At 45.1% G+C, this 20,428-nt stretch overlaps 1 protein-coding gene across 1 annotated transcript in view; it reads left to right on the plus strand.

Moving 5' to 3' along the window:
- LOC143924555 (multidrug resistance-associated protein 1-like) overlaps positions 1–20,428 on the plus strand; it is a 435,651-nt gene that overhangs the window by 66,070 nt on the left and 349,153 nt on the right. Inside the window, exon 6 of the mRNA XM_077448932.1 lies at positions 2,897–3,022. Within this exon, the coding sequence (XP_077305058.1) occupies positions 2,897–3,022 (126 nt within the window). The remainder of the gene's footprint in view (positions 1–2,896; positions 3,023–20,428) is intronic.

Here is a 20,428-nt window from a genome sequence, read left to right on the forward strand (position 1 = left end):
CCCCCCACCCTATGTGAATGAGTATGGGGTATCATGTACCCCTACCCATTCACCTGGTGAAAAAATTGTAAATAAAAAAACACAACACAAGTTTTTAAAATAATTTATTAGACAGCTCCGGTGGTCTTCTGCCATCTTGGGGGGTCTTCTCGCTGGACTCTTTTGCTAACGCTTTTACTAGCTGAGGAGCCCAGCTTTCTTCTTTGTCATCGCCGCCATCCAGGGGTCTTCTTCCGACTTCGGGGTCTTGTCCCACTCTTCAGTTCTTCTTGGCGGGCCTCCGCTATCTTCTTATAGTTCTTTTACTAGCGTTGGCCCGGTTTTCTGTCGCTGTCACTGCCATCGCTTTCTTCTCTTCTTCCTTGGGATTTTGACACAATGCTCTCCCTGGCCGCAATGGCAGGGACGCGTTGTGCGGCGACTTATATAGGCACAAGGGGCGGGGTCACCGGGTGATGTCACATGGTGACCCCACCCCTTATGAGGTCAGAGTCCCAGCATCCTATGAGGTGGGGTCACCATGTGACATCACCCTGTGACTCCTCCCCTTGCCCCTATATAAGTCATTGCACAACGTGTCCCTGCCATTGTGGCCAGAGAGAGCGTCGTGTCAAGATCGCAAGGAAGAAGAGAAGAAGGCAGCGGCGACAGCAACAGAAGACCGGGCCAACGCTAGTAAAACCGCTATAAGAAGATAGCGGAGGCCCGGCAAGAAGACCCGAAGAGCGGGACAAGACCCCGAAGTCGGAAGAAGACGAGGAAGAAGAAAGCCGGGCTCCTCCACTAGTAAAAGAGCCAGCAAAAGAGCAGAAGATATCGGAAGAGTCCGGCAAGAAGACCCCCCAAGACAGAAGAAGACCACCGGAGCTGTCTAATAAATTATTTTAAAAACTTGTGTTGTGTTTTTTATTTACACTTTTTTCACCAGGTAAATGGTAGGGGTACATCGTACCCCATACTCATTCACATAGGGTGGGGGGCCGGTATCTGGGGGCCCTCTTATTAAAGGGGGCTCCTGAATTCCGATAAGCCCCCACCCGCAGACCCCGACAACCAATGACCAGGGTTGTCGAGAAGAGGTCCTTGTCCTCATCAACATGGGGACAAGGTGCTTTGGGGTGGGGGGGCCACCCCCACCCCCTTTCCTGACCGGCTGGACTGCATGCTCGCATATGGGTCTGCTATGGACTTTGGGGGGACCCCCACGCTGTTTTTTCAGCGTAGGGCTTCCCCTTTAAGTCCATACCAGGTGATGGGGCTAGCGAGGTGTCAATCTCGCCGATGGAGGCGGCGACATTGTCCGGCAGACCTCCGCTGCAAAGTCCGGAGGTTTGTCTGCTGGACTAAGTCTACCAGATAGTTTGATTGTGTGTACGCGGCATTACATTCACAGACATTACTAGGCATGATGGGAATTGTGGTTACTGAACGACCCCTGCTTTAAACAATGGAACAGAAGTTTTAAATAAGCTTTTACTGAACAACCAAAAAGTGGTTAAGGCAGAACTTTACCCATAGCATGCCAAAAAAACAATGTTTTTTTTTAGCAAGGAACATACATTCCACATGAATAATTATGCTAAATAAAAATAATGTGTGCTGTAAATTGCCCCCCCAGCAATGCTCCAGTTTCTTCTTGCTCTTGGCTGCCATTTTGCTGGAGCCCTGAGCCCCTGCTGTCATAAATGATCACATGTGCAGCACCATGACAGTTGCAGATCCCACAGAAGCAGCTCCTTGGCTGTAAAGGATAGGAGGGTTTAATTCTGCTTTAAGGCTGTCAGCAAATAGTCCTCTACAAATTCAGCAGTACCAAAAAAGAGCGAGCAGCTAAGCATGTGCAGAGCAGGGTGAAAGAGAGTGTATTACTGGATTTTACACAATATAGGCACTTATTTTTAATTACTAGGACTGGGATCTTTTTCTTAGGAAAACCATCCAGGGTTTGTCAGTTTCCTGCAATTTTGTTGGGTGTGTCCTTTCCTACTTTCTTTGGCAATTACTTCCTGTTAATGTGTAACCTGCATCAGGGCCCAACTCACTGACTTCCTTACATTGAATGTTCTTGGTTAATAATGAGTTCTGTGAATGGTGCCCCCCCCTTGCACACATGCTCAGCATCTTGTAGTTTTGCTAGAACCAACTTCAAGTTTATGCTGAGGGATACTTTTAAAGGACGGGTAGTTCTGCCACCTGTGTGCATTGAACTAACATCCTGCATTTCCATAGCAGCAGCTTTGATTATCAAGCCACCTGGGATGGCCCTTGACTTTCATACTATACTCACTAACTTGTGTTGAGCACTCACACTTAGATAACTGTGAAACAGGTACTTTCTGTAGATACAAAATTAATGTAATCACATTATCTGGAAAATCCCACACAGTAACATGTCTAACACTTTCAAGTTTGAAGTTCACTATATTTACAAATGACACAATGAAAGTGAGTACAACTTTTAAATCAATTCATATTTTTATGTAGGTCAAGGTTTTGATTCAACAGGATCTTTTTTGAGCTAAATGTAATGCATTCCTGATTTAAAGATAGTGGGTGGGGCCATCACTGAAACATTTGTGAAGCACCTTGATGTATACCAAACTCCTGGTTTATCACATAGGTAAAGCCTATATGCTGTGGCTCAGGATGCATAGTTGGATCCTGGCCCATCAATTAATTGTTTTCATGGGTTCTCTTAACTGAGAAACAAAACCCCTAATTTTAGGGTTGGAAGGTTTGACCTGTACATACCTTATGTGTTATAAAGGCTCCACTCTGTTACATGGTCTTTTTCTGAAGGGCTTATGATTATGAGCCCACCTTGCTATAACCTGACAGGTTATTATTTTCAATGTAATGTATTCTAACTGTATGTCCTCTGTTTTGATGTGTGCAGGCAGCAGAGATTGACAGAATACGTTATGCGCTTTTCATGTCCTATTTCGTGTTGGTACTGATCCAGTGCATTCTTTCATTCTTCAATGATCGGCCACCTTTCTTCTCCACCATGAAGAGCGAGTTGGTATGTGACATGTATTTTTACTTCTCAGTTTTCTTTACTTCATAGTCTATAGAATTTTTTAAACAGTTTGTTCAAAAGAAGAAAAATAGATGACTGGATGACCTAGCAACACTGTCAGGTCAGAAAAGTCAAAGACCTTATCTGCATACTTGTTTTAGGTTAGTATGAAAAGCAGAGGGTCAGTTTGACAGCCAGGCAACCCACCTTTGCATAATTAGACGTCAGCAATAGTGTTTCAATCAAGAAAGGTATCTCATAACTGTGATTCATCTCAAAATGCAGTTGAACTTACAGGTGTCCAGAGCATGATAGGTATATAATCTATGTCTATGTCTAGTATTTTTATTTTTTTATGCTACTCTGCCCTAAAGTGCAACATAGCTGCATATAACAGAGGAGATTCTAGTAATTACACAGAGTGACTTTACAACCACTTCAAGGAATGATGGAGTCTTTTGTACTATTAGCTGCAAATGTAGATCTACAAATTCAGATAATCTGGAGGTAAGGGCCCCTGAGAGGATTGGTCTACCTGAAGAGTCAGTTAAACTCATGATTTTTTGGCAGCATACAGATTACAGGGTTGTTTGGATGTGTAATATTAAAGTGGTACTAAATCAAGGACCCTGCATTCACTATATGTGGTCTCCCACAATACACAATACATGGAAATGCAATAGTTTTTGTAAATATAAATGGCTAAATACCTTTTCTCATTAGCAGTTAGAGCAGTCTTGTGTTTTTTATATTAGTGTCCGGCAGAGCACTGGTTAAAGCTTGTAGGAGGAGTTTTCATCTCCCCCTGATTGTCCTATGAGGCTGCAGGATGCTTGACCCTCTGTCTGGACAGTGCTGATTAGCCCTGTGCTAATCACATGCACTAGCCCAAGAAAGAAAACAAAAAAATGATCTAACAATACACACTGAACTGAGCATTTGCAACTTGCCCCCAAGGCTCTGTTCTATCAAGAGATGATTTGAGGACTGTGGAAGTGTTGTGGTAATTTTATTATGTGTGTTTTATAGATTGTCATCTGTCTCCCTGTGTCTGATTTAACCAAGGAGCGCTCTAGCAGAGCGCATTTGGGTTGAATCGGGACCAGGGGTAAAACCGTCAGTATGAAAACCTTCTCATGGGCTTGGAGACGTGTTCTCTGTGTGTGTGTGTGGGCATTTGCCAGTTTATAAGTATCAAGTGGAATGCGCTGGGCTTCTTGCCTTCAAATATCTTTGCCCATTAGAGAAGCTAAGTCCGCATAATGAGAGACACATATATCCCTGTTGTGGCTATGCTATCCCTTTTGGATACATATCTCCTTTAATAAAAGGGCATTGATATCTGCCTTGTTAATGTAATCGTACCATATATCGACAACACCAGTAGCAATGTCCCCGCAGATCTTCTCAAGCACGTAAGAACAAGTAGAATGATCTCACTGGATACTGGTTACTCTGAGCTGTATTGAGTGGGCTCCATGCTGACCAAGATGGTGAATGCAGGGCCGAGTCCTGCATTCTGTGTGTATGGACACAGATGCGTGACTCGGAAGCGCCCATGCCCGGGTGTCCACCAAACAGAGCGCTTCCCCAACCTGGACACTTGATGCTAGGAGGAGCCAGAAGCGCAGCTGAAGGACCCCAGAAAAGGATGATCAGGGCCACTCTGTGCGAAAGGAACTGCACAGTGGAGGTAAGTATGACATGTATGTTTTTCTTTTTTAAATAACGAGGGTTTACAACCCCTTTAAGATTTTTCTTTCCCTTTTGGTTAATAATCCCTTTTTATAGGCTTTTTTTCAATAGTGCACCCAATTTATTTGCAATATGGGTCCTTGGATCGTTCTTTAACCACTTTCAGACCGGACCAATTTGCTGGTCAAAGACCAGACCACTTTTTGCGATTCGGCACTGCGTCGCTTTAACTGACAATTGCGCGGTCGTGCGACGTGGCTCCCAAACAAAATTGACGTCCTTTTTTTCCCACAAATAGAGCTTTCTTTTGGTGGTATTTGATCACCCCTGCGGTTTTTATTTTTTGCGCTATAAACAAAAATAGAGCGACAATTTTGAAAAAAACGCATTATTTTTTACTTTTTGTTATAATAAATATCCCCCAAAAATATATAAAAAAACATTTTTTTCCCTCAGTTTAGGCCGATACGTATTCTTCTACATATTTTTGGTAAAAAAAATCGCAATAAGCGATTATTGATTGGTTTGCGCAAAAGTTATAGCGTTTACAAAATAGGGATAGTTTTATAGCATTTTTATTAATAATTTTTTATTATTTTTTTTTTTTTACTAGTAATGGCGGCGATCAGCGATTTTTATTGTGACTGCGACATTGTGGGGGACTCATCGGACATTTTTGACACATTTTTGGGACCATTGTCATTTATACAGTAATCACTGCTATATAAATGCAGTGATTCCTGTGTAAATGACACTGGCAGTGAAAGGGTTAACCAGTGGGTGGCAGTGTAGGGGTTAAGTGTTCCTAGGGGAGTGTTACTAACTGTGGGGGGGTTGGGCTTTCATTTAGTGTACACTGATCTCTGCTCCAATCACATGGAGCAGAGATCAGCGTCACTAGTTGCTAGGCAGAATAGACAAATGTTGTTTACACAGCATTTGCTCTATTCGGCCGCTCCGTGAGACGATCGCGGGGATGCCCGCGGCGATTGAGTCCGCGGGTCCCGCGACCGGACTCACGGGGGTCCCGACCAGCGCGGGAGCGCGCCGCCGGCGGCGCGCTCCCGATGACAGGGCGGCATCGAATATTGGACGTACCTGTATGCCAATATGCCTGCCCGTGCCATTCTGTCGACGTACATCGTCGTGCGCTGGTCGGGAAGTGGTTAAGCTTACATGTGTCTTCGTATCAGCCAGTTGCTTTTTTCATAGTTGGTCCGGTCCATCACTACTACCCCTCCATCTCAGTCTGTCTGTTTTATCACAATAGTGTAATTTTTCTTGAGGTTCTCAAGTGCCTCCCTTTCCTTTTTTGTTAATTCTTCTTCTTAAGGGGCTCCTCCTTTATTTCACTCAAACCCTCCAATACTGTCTTCTTGAAGGTATTTAAAAATTCCCCTATCCCTACCTCAAAGGGATTAAAATATGATTTAGGTCTCAAAGTGGTGTACTTCCCCTAAAAACTGCGTCTTCAGCTCCCTCATTTCAACGGAATTTTGAGATATTATTTCTTTAATGTAAATTTTCCTGTAAATTTCCATTTCCTTACAAATACTCCAAATTTGTCTAACTTTTTTTGTGGGGGCAAACGTACAACCCTTCTGTAACACTGCTTCTGCCTCCTTAAATAGTGATGGCCGAACGGTTCGCCCGGCGGTCGTTTCGCGGCGAATTTCCGACTTTCGCCGTCCGCGGGTTCGAACGCCTTTTTCCGTCGTTCGCCCCGGCGGACTTACGTGTTTAATGTATACAAGAACTTTAACCTTTCGTGACACGTTTATCATGTGTTACAGGACAACCAATTGAGACATGACAGCTCATGGACACTTGGACATTCCCCCTAACCTATAAATACACCCGATCCGGTGGCCATTTTACATTCTTTCTTCTGTCACTGTAGGGAAAGGATCCTGTGTGGAGTAGGGACAGAGAAAACGCTAGCTATTTGGTACACAAAAGTTCTTTTCAGGACTGGTATAGGTGTTAGGTCAGCAGCCTGAGTTTCTTTTGTCAGTTTAGATAAAGGGACAGAGCGCTGTATGCTGCTATTTTAGGGACAGCTCAGCCAGATTAGTCTTTCTTCATCATCATCATCATCATCATCATCATCATCATCATTAGCTGTTACTATCAGGTCCACAAAAGAGCTGTTCCAGCTAATCGTTCCAGCCTACTCTTTTTTGCCAATTTGTATAGGGACAGGCAGGAAGCAGTGTGTCAGGCAGTGAGGATAATTTTAAAGACTTGCTGTTACTATTAGTTCCACAAAGGTTCTTTTCAGGACTGGTATCAGTGGTACGGTAATAGGCTTGTACACGTATAATATTCTTTCTTCCAAATATAGAAAGAATATTATACTTGACTGCTGCCCTTCTGCTGCAGTCTGCTAATCATTCACAACTCACTTGTTCCACAAAGCTCTTTATCAGGACTGGTAACTTGGTCTGTCTAGGGTGCTACGGTACATAGGCTTGGGTGCGGTACAGTCTGCTGTTCTGTAAGGACCGCTATCGGTCCACAATAGATAGGGTTGCCGTGCACTACTGCTGACCGCTGCCCTATACTGCAGCAGTCCTTCAGCGGTATAGGGACTGACGCACAGTCTGCTAAACACTAATACACAACCTGCTTGGTCCACAAAAGTTCTTATAAGGACTGGTAACTTGGTATAGGGTGCTACGGTACATAGGCCTGAGTGCGTTACAGTCTGCTGTTCTGTAAGGACCGCTATCGGTCCACAATACATAGGGTTGCCGTGCACTACTGCTGACCGCTGCCCTATACTGCAGCAGTCCTTCAGCGGTATAGGGACTGACGCACAGTCTGCTAAACACTAACACACAACCTGCTTGGTCCACAAAAGTTTTTATAAGGACTGGTAACTTGGTATAGGGTGCTACGGTACATAGGCCTGAGTGCAGTACAGTCTGCTGTTCTGTAAGGACCGCTATCGGTCCACAATACATAGGGTTGCCGTGCACTACTGCTGACCGCTGCCCTATACTGCAGCAGTCCTTCATTGGTATAGGGACTGACGTACAGTCTGCTAATCACTAACACACAACCTGCTTGGTCCACAAAAGTTCTTATAAGGACTGGTAACTTGGTATAGGGTGCTACGGTACATAGGCCTGAGTGCAGTACAGTCTGCTGTTCTGTAAGGACCGCTATCGGTCCACAATACATAGGGTTGCCGTGCACTACTGCTGACCGCTGCCCTATACTGCAGCAGTCCTTCATTGGTATAGGGACTGACGTACAGTCTGCTAATCACTAACACACAACCTGCTTGGTCCACAAAAGTTCTTATAAGGACTGGTAACTTGGTATAGGGTGCTACGGTACATAGGCCTGAGTGCGTTACAGTCTGCTGTTCTGTAAGGACCGCTATCGGTCCACAATACATAGGGTTGCCGTGCACTACTGCTGACCGCTGCCCTATACTGCAGCAGTCCTTCATTGGTATAGGGACTGACGTACAGTCTGCTAATCACTAACACACAACCTGCTTGGTCCACAAAAGTTCTTATAAGGACTGGTAACTTGGTATAGGGTGCTACGGTACATAGGCCTGAGTGCGTTACAGTCTGCTGTTCTGTAAGGACCGCTATCGGTCCACAATACATAGGGTTGCCGTGCACTACTGCTGACCGCTGCCCTATACTGCAGCAGTCCTTCATTGGTATAGGGACTGACGTACAGTCTGCTAATCACTAACACACAACCTGCTTGGTCCACAAAAGTTCTTATAAGGACTGGTAACTTGGTATAGGGTGCTACGGTACATAGGCCTGAGTGCGTTACAGTCTGCTGTTCTGTAAGGACCGCTATCGGTCCACAATACATAGGGTTGCCGTGCACTACTGCTGACCGCTGCCCTATACTGCAGCAGTCCTTCAGCGGTATAGGGACTGACGCACAGTCTGCTAAACACTAACACACAACCTGCTTGGTCCACAAAAGTTCTTATAAGGACTGGTAACTTGGTATAGGGTGCTACGGTACATAGGCCTGAGTGCGTTACAGTCTGCTGTTCTGTAAGGACCGCTATCGGTCCACAATACATAGGGTTGCCGTGCACTACTGCTGACCGCTGCCCTATACTGCAGCAGTCCTTCATTGGTATAGGGACTGACGTACAGTCTGCTAATCACTAACACACAACCTGCTTGGTCCACAAAAGTTCTTATAAGGACTGGTAACTTGGTATAGGGTGCTACGGTACATAGGCCTGAGTGCGTTACAGTCTGCTGTTCTGTAAGGACCGCTATCGGTCCACAATACATAGGGTTGCCGTGCACTACTGCTGACCGCTGCCCTATACTGCAGCAGTCCTTCATTGGTATAGGGACTGACGTACAGTCTGCTAATCACTAACACACAACCTGCTTGGTCCACAAAAGTTCTTATAAGGACTGGTAACTTGGTATAGGGTGCTACGGTACATAGGCCTGAGTGCGTTACAGTCTGCTGTTCTGTAAGGACCGCTATCGGTCCACAATACATAGGGTTGCCGTGCACTACTGCTGACCGCTGCCCTATACTGCAGCAGTCCTTCAGCGGTATAGGGACTGACGCACAGTCTGCTAAACACTAACACACAACCTGCTTGGTCCACAAAAGTTCTTATAAGGACTGGTAACTTGGTATAGGGTGCTACGGTACATAGGCCTGAGTGCAGTACAGTCTGCTGTTCTGTAAGGACCGCTATCGGTCCACAATACATAGGGTTGCCGTGCACTACTGCTGACCGCTGCCCTATACTGCAGCAGTCCTTCATTGGTATAGGGACTGACGTACAGTCTGCTAATCACTAACACACAACCTGCTTGGTCCACAAAAGTTCTTATAAGGACTGGTAACTTGGTATAGGGTGCTACGGTACATAGGCCTGAGTGCGTTACAGTCTGCTGTTCTGTAAGGACCGCTATCGGTCCACAATACATAGGGTTGCCGTGCACTACTGCTGACCGCTGCCCTATACTGCAGCAGTCCTTCAGCGGTATAGGGACTGACGCACAGTCTGCTAAACACTAACACACAACCTGCTTGGTCCACAAAAGTTTTTATAAGGACTGGTAACTTGGTATAGGGTGCTACGGTACATAGGCCTGAGTGCAGTACAGTCTGCTGTTCTGTAAGGACCGCTATCGGTCCACAATACATAGGGTTGCCGTGCACTACTGCTGACCGCTGCCCTATACTGCAGCAGTCCTTCATTGGTATAGGGACTGACGTACAGTCTGCTAATCACTAACACACAACCTGCTTGGTCCACAAAAGTTCTTATAAGGACTGGTAACTTGGTATAGGGTGCTACGGTACATAGGCCTGAGTGCGTTACAGTCTGCTGTTCTGTAAGGACCGCTATCGGTCCACAATACATAGGGTTGCCGTGCACTACTGCTGACCGCTGCCCTATACTGCAGCAGTCCTTCATTGGTATAGGGACTGACGTACAGTCTGCTAATCACTAACACACAACCTGCTTGGTCCACAAAAGTTCTTATAAGGACTGGTAACTTGGTATAGGGTGCTACGGTACATAGGCCTGAGTGCGTTACAGTCTGCTGTTCTGTAAGGACCGCTATCGGTCCACAATACATAGGGTTGCCGTGCACTACTGCTGACCGCTGCCCTATACTGCAGCAGTCCTTCAGCGGTATAGGGACTGACGCACAGTCTGCTAAACACTAACACACAACCTGCTTGGTCCACAAAAGTTCTTATAAGGACTGGTAACTTGGTATAGGGTGCTACGGTACATAGGCCTGAGTGCAGTACAGTCTGCTGTTCTGTAAGGACCGCTATCGGTCCACAATACATAGGGTTGCCGTGCACTACTGCTGACCGCTGCCCTATACTGCAGCAGTCCTTCATTGGTATAGGGACTGACGTACAGTCTGCTAATCACTAACACACAACCTGCTTGGTCCACAAAAGTTCTTATAAGGACTGGTAACTTGGTATAGGGTGCTACGGTACATAGGCCTGAGTGCAGTACAGTCTGCTGTTCTGTAAGGACCGCTATCGGTCCACAATACATAGGGTTGCCGTGCACTACTGCTGACCGCTGCCCTATACTGCAGCAGTCCTTCATTGGTATAGGGACTGACGTACAGTCTGCTAATCACTAACACACAACCTGCTTGGTCCACAAAAGTTTTTATAAGGACTGGTAACTTGGTATAGGGTGCTACGGTACATAGGCCTGAGTGCAGTACAGTCTGCTGTTCTGTAAGGACCGCTATCGGTCCACAATACATAGGGTTGCCGTGCACTACTGCTGACCGCTGCCCTATACTGCAGCAGTCCTTCATTGGTATAGGGACTGACGTACAGTCTGCTAATCACTAACACACAACCTGCTTGGTCCACAAAAGTTCTTATAAGGACTGGTAACTTGGTATAGGGTGCTACGGTACATAGGCCTGAGTGCAGTACAGTCTGCTGTTCTGTAAGGACCGCTATCGGTCCACAATACATAGGGTTGCCGTGCACTACTGCTGACCGCTGCCCTATACTGCAGCAGTCCTTCATTGGTATAGGGACTGACGTACAGTCTGCTAATCACTAACACACAACCTGCTTGGTCCACAAAAGTTTTTATAAGGACTGGTAACTTGGTATAGGGTGCTACGGTACATAGGCCTGAGTGCAGTACAGTCTGCTGTTCTGTAAGGACCGCTATCGGTCCACAATACATAGGGTTGACGTGCACTACTGCTGACCGCTGCCCTATACTGCAGCAGTCCTTCAGCGGTATAGGGACTAAGAGTTTTGTCACAGGGTGATTTAAAAAATGACAGGCAGAGGAAGAGGCAGGCCCTTCCGCAGGGGTGGTAGGGGTAGGGCAGGAGCAACAGCCTTGAGCCAAAGTGGGAAGTTGCAGAAGGTGCGTTCAATTACTTTAAAGGACGCACCAGACTTGGTTGAGTGGCTCACTCAGCCTTATTCTTCTGCACCCTCCTCATCCTCTCGATCTGCACCCTCTTCTTCACTCTCTGCTATGTGCACCCCCAAAGACACTACCACCAACAACACCACCACCACCACATACCTTCCGCTTGAGTGCAAATGGGGGCCTTCATGCTCCAGTGTTTTAATAGGGACCCCCGTATAAAAAGCATGAGGGTCAAGGACCAGTACTGGGTGGCAACGTACTTAGATCCCCGGTACAAACACAAAATGGCGGAAATGTTACCGCCGTCGCAGAGGGCTGTCAGAATGCAGCACTTCCAGGCCTTGCTTCGAGAAATGCTGCATTCTGCTTTTGCGTGCGCTGGCAGAGGAGCAATTCCCACTCCCAGAGAAGGATTTGCGGGTACCAATCCAACAGCGCCTGCAAGAAGAGGCCGGTTTGAAGATGTGTTGGTGACTTCGGATATGAGGTCATTCTTTCAGCCGACCCATCGACAGGTGTCATCCGGATCCAGCATCAGGGAACGCCTAGACCGTCAGGTGTCCGACTACATTGGGTTAACGGCCGATGTGGACGCTCTGAGGAGTGATGAACCCCTAGACTACTGGGTGGGCAGGCTTGACCTCTGGCCAGAGCTTGCCCAATTTGCAATCGAACTGTTGGCTTGCCCCTCATCCAGTGTCCTGTCCGAAAGGACGTTCAGCGCAGCAGGGGGGATTGTGACCGATAAGCGTACTCGCCTAGCTCACGACAGTGTTAACTACCTCACATTTCTAAAAATGAATGAGGCATGGATCTCGGAGGAATTCAACACATGTGATCAGTAGACCATGTATATGTCTATAAACAATTTTTGGAATCAAGCACACAGACCTTCTTAATTCATTTGGCTCACTTCCCTGACCCAAAAAAGCACACCGTACTATATGCCCCTACCCTCCTCTTTGAAGAGGTTGAGCGGTGTCATATTTCTACTGGGGCTGCTTATTATGAGGGGTTCCCACCATCCCTGTGCTGTGCTGACTTCCTCCTGGGTGTTCTTATTATGAGGGGCTCCCACCATCCCTGTGCTGTGCTGACTTCCTCCTGGGGGTTCTTATTATGAGGGGCTCCCACCATCCCTGTGCTGTGCTGACTTCCTCCTGGGGGTTCTTATTATGAGGGGATCACACCATCCCTGTGCTGTGCTGACTTCCTCCTGGGGCTGCTTACGGTGCTGCTGTCAGCGCTGTATGTCACGGAGCTGCTGTCAGCGCTGTATGTCACGGAGCTGCTGTCAGCGCTGTATGTCACGGAGCTGCTGTCAGCGCTGTATGTCACGGAGCTGCTGTCAGCGCTGTATGTCACGGAGCTGCTGTCAGCGCTGTATGTCACGGAGCTGCTGTCAGCGCTGTATGTCACGGAGCTGCTGTCAGCGCTGTATGTCACGGAGCTGCTGTCAGCGCTGTATGTCACGGTGCTGCTGTCAGCGCTGTATGTCACGGAGCTGCTGTCAGCGCTGTATGTCACGGAGCTGCTGTCAGTGCTGTATGTCACGGAGCTGCTGTCAGCGCTGTATGTCACGGAGCTGCTGTCAGCGCTGTATGTCACGGAGCTGCTGTCAGCGCTGTATGTCACGGTGCTGCTGTCAGCGCTGTATGTCACGGAGCTGCTGTCAGCGCTGTATGTCACGGAGCTGCTGTCAGTGCTGTATGTCACGGAGCTGCTGTCAGCGCTGTATGTCACGGAGCTGCTGTCAGCGCTGTATGTCACGGAGCTGCTGTCAGCGCTGTATGTCACGGTGCTGCTGTCAGCGCTGTATGTCACGGAGCTGCTGTCAGCGCTGTATGTCACGGAGCTGCTGTCAGCGCTGTATGTCACGGAGCTGCTGTCAGCGCTGTATGTCACGGAGCTGCTGTCAGCGCTGTATGTCACGGTGCTGATGTCAGTGCTCTGTATTACGGTGCTGCTGTCAGTGCTCTGTATCTCCTGCACCCTCTTGTTTGCCTACCCTGGTCCCTGACCTTCCCTCTCCTCCATTGCCTTCATTAGCTCCATAGTCCTGAATTGTCAGAACAATTTCCCAAATAAAAAAAAAATGCTTGTAGTTATCGATCCCAAATTCACCTCATACATGTATTATGCTATTGTCCAGGTGGTGGGACTACGTGCTACCCCCTAATAATTACCCCGTGGCCGCAAATTCGACCTAAAGGTTTGCGAAATTCGCCTCCCATTGAAGTCAATGGAGCCCGCGGCGAACGGTCGTTTTCGCGAACGTTTGTGTCCGTTCGCGTTTCGCGTTCGCGAAACGTCCCGTCGGAAGTTCGTCCATCACTATCCTTAAATTCATATTACTTAATTTAAAAATTTTACACATTTGATCCCCTCTTCCTCCCTCTTCTTCTTTTCTTGTACTCTCCCCCGCCCTCCTACCCCTACTTTATTTCTTCCTAATGTTGATCTCTTTTTTTTTTGGCCTACTATAGTTACTTTTCATTTCCTTAGTCTCTACTGATTGTACCGTTGATTGTTTCTGCTGTTCATCCTCCAAGGTGGGTGCTTTCTATGGTAGCCCTGCCACAAAAAAATAAAGTTGACCATCTCCATATTTAGGGGCTCATGCCCATCTCTATCATGTAGTAACTTGCTAGGCAGTTAGCATTTTCAGAATGGGCAGCAATGGCACAGTCTGTTGCCCCGTACACACGAGCGGATTTTCTGTCAGAAAAAGCTTGGATAATTTTTCCTACGGAATTCCGCTCAAGCTTGGCTTGCATACACACGGTCACACAAAAGTTCTCGGAACTTTCGACTCTCAAGAATGCAGTGACGTACAACACTACGACGAGCCGAGAAAATTAAGTTCAATGCTTCCGAATATGCGCTGAATTGTTTCCGAGCATGCGTAGGAATTTTGCGTGTCGGAATTGCTACAGACGATCAGAATTTCTGATCGGAACTTTTTCCGACCGAAAAATAGAGAACCTGCTCTCAATCTTTTGCTGGCTGAAATTCTGCCAGCAAAAGTCCGATGGAGCATTCACATGTTCGGATTTTCTGACCAAAAACTCACACCTGACTTTTGCTGGCAGAATTTCTGATCGTGTGTTTGGGGCTTAAGATTTCCTCAAGACTAAAACTCATAATTACTTCATTGATGTCATTTGAATTACTAAATTGTGTGTTAGCTTAGTAAAATAAAAGAGAAAACATGCATATGTGTGCAGTCAATCCATGAACTGTTAATATTTAGCAGAAAACATTTTAGAAAGCCCATTCAACTCATAATTGCATACAGATATATTCAGAAGAGGAATGTTCAGTTTACTTCTGGGTAGGATATATAGCTGTTACATAGTTATGAAGTTAATCAAGTTGAAAAAACACAAATACTAATCACGCCTACCAGTAGAGAAAAGGTTAATTACTACAAACCTGCATCCATCAAACCCTTAACTCATAGTACCACGCTTCCCCCGAAAATAAGACGTATCCCGAAAATAAGACCTAGCATTATTTTCCAGCAGGGCTGGAATATAAGCCCTACCCCAAAAATAAGCCATAGTTTAAAATACTTGTAAAATCCTATAATCTACTCTATTACAGTAGAATATAATGTACAAGGTGTGTGTTTCTGTAATATAATTGTGGGGAAGAGAGCTCCAGCAAGTCACAGAAGCGCAGAGCGGCGCTATAATGAAGGTATTTGGCACAATTATATTACAGAAACACACACATTATACATTGTATACTACTTTAATAGAGTGGATTATAGGATTTTACAAGCATTTTAACTCGGTTCACACTGGGGATTCCTGTCAGGCAGGGAGAGAGAGGGGGAGAGAAGGCAGCACGTTGCATGGTAAGACCTATCACGAAAATAAGCCCTACTGTGTCTTTTACTGACAAAATTAATATTTTACAAAGAAAAATTCCCCCTAAATGGGTGGGATTTTAAATGACCATCAACACCGGACAGAAGTTCACAAAAATATACAAAATTTTATTAATAGTTACAAAAATTACATAGTATCACCAGAGGGGCAACTAGACTAAAACATGTCTCCGTGGTGTATTAACAAATGGACAATCACATAAACAAAACAAACATTTTGTGAATAATTAAGATACTCTACCTATATCACCCACACCCGACGCGTTTCCAGTTGCTGGTATCTCAGAACTTTCATCAAGGGTGAAAATACTCAATGATATATTACTACAATGATCTACAAGGTAAAAAAAACTATTTAAAAACACATAAAATTCATATACCAGGCAGAAAAAAACAACAACACCCAAATGGCTAAACGGGCGGCCCATCTGAAATCATTACCTAATGAGGTGTATATTTGAAGATCATCGTACATATCGCTTTAGAATATGGATATGTCTGTAGGCTGGTTTAAATAGAAGTAAAGTGTCATACAGATGCATGGTATCCTGCATGTTCCTTCCAGATGCGTTTTACCTAAAATGGTGGACGAATGATATATAGGGTTCTAGGTTATTTTTATACCTAATTCCAAACCTTTTTGTAGACGTGTAATCCTATATAGAATAGGGAAAATATAAACTGGTGCTTGGATGTGAGTAGGTATCACTGTAGTCCGAAAGGGTGGAAACAAAGAGAGTATGAAGAGATACAGTAGCTACCGTGAATGTAGTACCACCTCACCTCACCACATGGAGAAACCACCAGTGACATTTCTATTGAGAACCATAGCTAAAGTATAATGTGGCATATAGAGATGTATCCATCAACCTACAGTGCCATTGATACCAAGTGTGTGTATAGAAAATAATAAGAAAAGCATATGGTCCCATACTTACTAATTACCCAGCGGGGAGGGGAGGTTTTTTATTTAATCCTTGAAGCGGAAAAAATTTTATAGCTGCCCGGGTGTTTCAAGCCCGCTTATATATGCGTATAAGGCTGAATTAGCACGTGTGTGACTTGCACCCAGAGTTGCCTTGTCCCATCCCCGAGAAATGAACACAGACAAGGTACTGGAAAGTAAAGTCCAACCACCTATTTCCTATAAAACAAATTCAATAGTTCGTTTTGTCCCCAGTTTCATAAAGCATCCTTTGTACAACCAGACTGTGAAATAGAAGTACTTACAAGCAGCAAGACATTCCTCTATAGGGCAGTGGAGTGTCATCCACACACCCCATATCAGCTGGTGCGCTTTAAATATAAATTAATTGCCAATTGATTGGTTGATCCTAATCATGTGTGAAGGAGGGTGTGTATTATTTAAATAGAGCGGCCGCCCACCATGTTGTGATCCGCATGTTTCCATGCCTACACAATTTCGGCCACTCAGATTGTATACGAGCTTAGAGCCAAACACGGCCACGGACCACCCTGAAGCGCAGCGTGCATTACGCAGGCTGCGCCAGTGCTCCACGCGCTCACAGCATGTATTGCAGCGCGGCGTTCCCCTACGGATATTACGTCACTCCGTATGGACGAACAAGGTTTTCCTCGTGCGACCAGCGGAAATTACGTAATAGCGTATACAAACATGGCCAATGCTGGAACGCAACGGTGGCTAGTGCTAGAACGCACCGGCGTAATCATTGTACATGGAAATGACGCTATGATACCAGAGTCATAGAAGAAAAAAGGGGCCGCGATTAGCCATAAGGAAAAAAACAAAAAAACTGTCCCCTCAACCACATCAATTGCCATGCCCACCCCACAGGATATCATATATTGGTAACAGTGATATTCGAACAATCAAAAATATGATTGGCATATTGAATCACCCTCCAGGCCATCCCACATGCCCGAGGAAAACCCCTCCAGAAACGGTCTAAAGCTGACACATTCATTGAGACCTGGTGGGCTAGTAGCGCACAGGTCCATTATCCATCTTGTTTCTCTTTGTAGTAGAGTTTTGTCCCAATCACCTCCTCTGGGGTTGTACATCACAAGCATGTCGGCCCAGTGTTAGGTCCGGATTGCATGTGCGTACACTTAGTATATGTCTGCCAATTCTCTTACAGAGTGGCTGTTTGGTTTTACCCACATAGAAAGATCTGCAGTCACAGGTTAAGAGATAAACTACCCCATAGGTCCGGCAGTTTGCAAAGTGTGAAGGCCTAAGAATCTTTCCATTGGGCAATATGACTTTCTGCTCTATATTGATGAATTGGCATTGGGGACAGCCCCCGCATTTAAAAGTACCATAATGCTTGCACGGATCATCCCTGAACTCCCCAGTGTATTCACTCTTCACTAGGCGATCTCTCAAAGATTTTGAGTGCCTATAAGTAATTGATGGAGTTTTTGGGATAAATTGCCTAATCGTGGGGTCAATGGACAAAATGTGCCAATGTCTCTTCATTATTTTTTGTATGGCCATGTGTTGTAAAGTATACGTCATAACCAACTTAGTTGGTTCCAATTTTCCCCTAATCTCCTTCTTACTTCTGTCAAAATTGCCCCTTAATAGGTATTCTCTCTTGTGTGCAAGCTCTTCTGAATGCTTTCTTCAAACATGTGTGGGAATAACCACGCTGTAGTAAGCGTTCCTGTAGTTTTTTGGATTCGATCCTAAATGTGGATTCCTCCGTGCAGTTTCGTCTAATCCGTAAATATTGGGAGTATGGGATTGATTTCATGAGGGGGGCAGGGTGTGAACTGGTCGCATAGAGAATTGTGTTACTCGTGTTCTCTTTTCTATGTAGAGAACTTGTAAGTTGACCTCGAGAGTCCCTTGAGATGGTCACATCCAAAAAGTTCACCTTCAGATAATCATATGTCACAGTGAACTTAAGGTTGAAGGTGTTATCCTCCATAAGTTTCATACAACGAATCAGAGCATCTTGAGTACCGTTCCAGGCGAAAACAATGTCATCAATATAGCGGTACCAAAAGAATATCTGATCATAGGGCACCTCATTCAATGAGAGGAAGGACTTCTCCCATTCCCCCAGATACAGGTTGGCATATGAGGGAGCACAACATGTCCCCATAGCCACACCCTGTATCTGGAGGAAATAGGACCCATTAAAGGAAAATCCACTTTAATAGAGTGGATTATAGGATTTTACAAGCATTTTAACTCAGTTCACACTGGGGATTCCTGTCAGGCAGGGAGAGAGAGGGGGAGAGAAGACAGCACATTGCATGGTAAGACCTATCACAAAAATAAGCCCTACTGTGTCTTTTACTGACAAAATTAATATAAGTTCCGGGCTTATTTTTGGTGAAACAAAAGATCCAGAGGAAGGCAAAATACAATTATTTTCCATTTTTTCTAATAGGGAAAAATTTCTTCCTGAACCTCTAAGGAAATCAGGTCACATCAACAGGATACTCCATGGATCAACAAAACCTTGCTGTCGCAAGATGTTATACTACCTGCCTACATATTCCAGGGTGGGTTAGTCTTTAGTGGGCTCAGAGACAGAGTGACATCTTACCCATAAATAAGATGGTCTGCAATTTCAGAGGTTCAGATTTAGGACATTTCAGAAGATGAGTACAATAGTAGATTGCAGGGCATCCCGCTGACCAAGCTAAATATCAGATTGAAAACTCTAGCCTTTCTAAAGGCAGACTGTGCATTTTTAAGTAGCTTTTAACTGTTTAAAGCAAACTTTTTTTTTCGAATGATTAGTCATTCAGGCTTCAGCAGCACTAGAGTATTTAAATTATACTAAAATAGTAGTAATCTGTGCATCCAAGTGGGATAAAGTTCAGGAAATCAGTGTGACAGTTCATGTAAACCATATCAGCTGTTTGGACATTCGGCCATCAATGCACCAAGCGATTCCACTCCCTATAGGAATTGCACTCACCAGATTCCCAATAAATAATAGCCTCTGTGTGTATGCTAAGTCTCTGCGATCATTGCCAAAACGGCATCCGTCCAGAACTCCAATCTGACCAGCTGGAAAGGGATCACACACTCTGGTCCTCTGTTTCACCCAGACAAAGCCAGCTACAAACTTTCCATAAAATGGCGGTGTCAGATCAGTCTACCCATCATACGATAATCCTCATTCCGCAGGGCAATCCTCCAGAAATTTTGGGCTCTTCCGCTCAGGAGGAGAGGTGGCATCTGAACGGAGAGGAAGAGCCCAACATTTTGAAAATATGACTGATCATGCCAAAAAATTGTCTCCTATTTAAGATAGCAATCACATGAAACCATTTATTATAACATAATATTTTGGATCCTTTTTTTAAGTCATAATGATAACAGAAATTACCCAGGTTAAAATTGCAATTAAAGGTTAATTTCCCACATTTGTGGCTTTTTAAATCACAATTTGTGTCTGTGTATAGTAAATGTAAATGTAATAAATTAATTTTTTAGCTCTCACATGGATGCACTAAGCAGGCTAGACACTGAGCCATGAGGAGGTAGAAAAGAACAGTCAAAAGACCTGCGTAACAAGGTAATGAAACTTTACAAATATGTAAAAGGATATCCAAAGCCTTGAATATTCCAGTCAGTAGTGTTTAATCACTTATTAAGAAGTGGCAAATTAGGGGCTCTTTTGGTACCAAGCCAAGGTCAGGTAGACCAAGAAAGATTGTAGTCACAACTGGCACAAGAACTGCTCAGGGTACAAAGAAAAACCCACAGTTAACCGCAGGAGAAATACCGGCTGCTCTCCAAAAAGACGATGTGGTTGTTTTTAAGGAGCACAATTCAATGATACTTGAACAAAAAAGAGCTGCGTGGTTGAGCTTCTAGAAGGAAGCCTTTACTGCGCCAGTGCCACAAAAAAGCCAACGAGGCATGTCCAGCTGATTCTTTGTGGCAACTTGACCATGTAGCTCTATT

The sequence above is a fragment of the Lithobates pipiens genome, unplaced genomic scaffold (genome assembly GCF_037356315.1).
Source record: "Lithobates pipiens isolate NorthernLeopardFrog02 unplaced genomic scaffold, aLitPip1_a1.2 Scaffold_22, whole genome shotgun sequence".
Classification (NCBI taxonomy): Eukaryota; Metazoa; Chordata; class Amphibia; order Anura; family Ranidae; genus Lithobates; species Lithobates pipiens.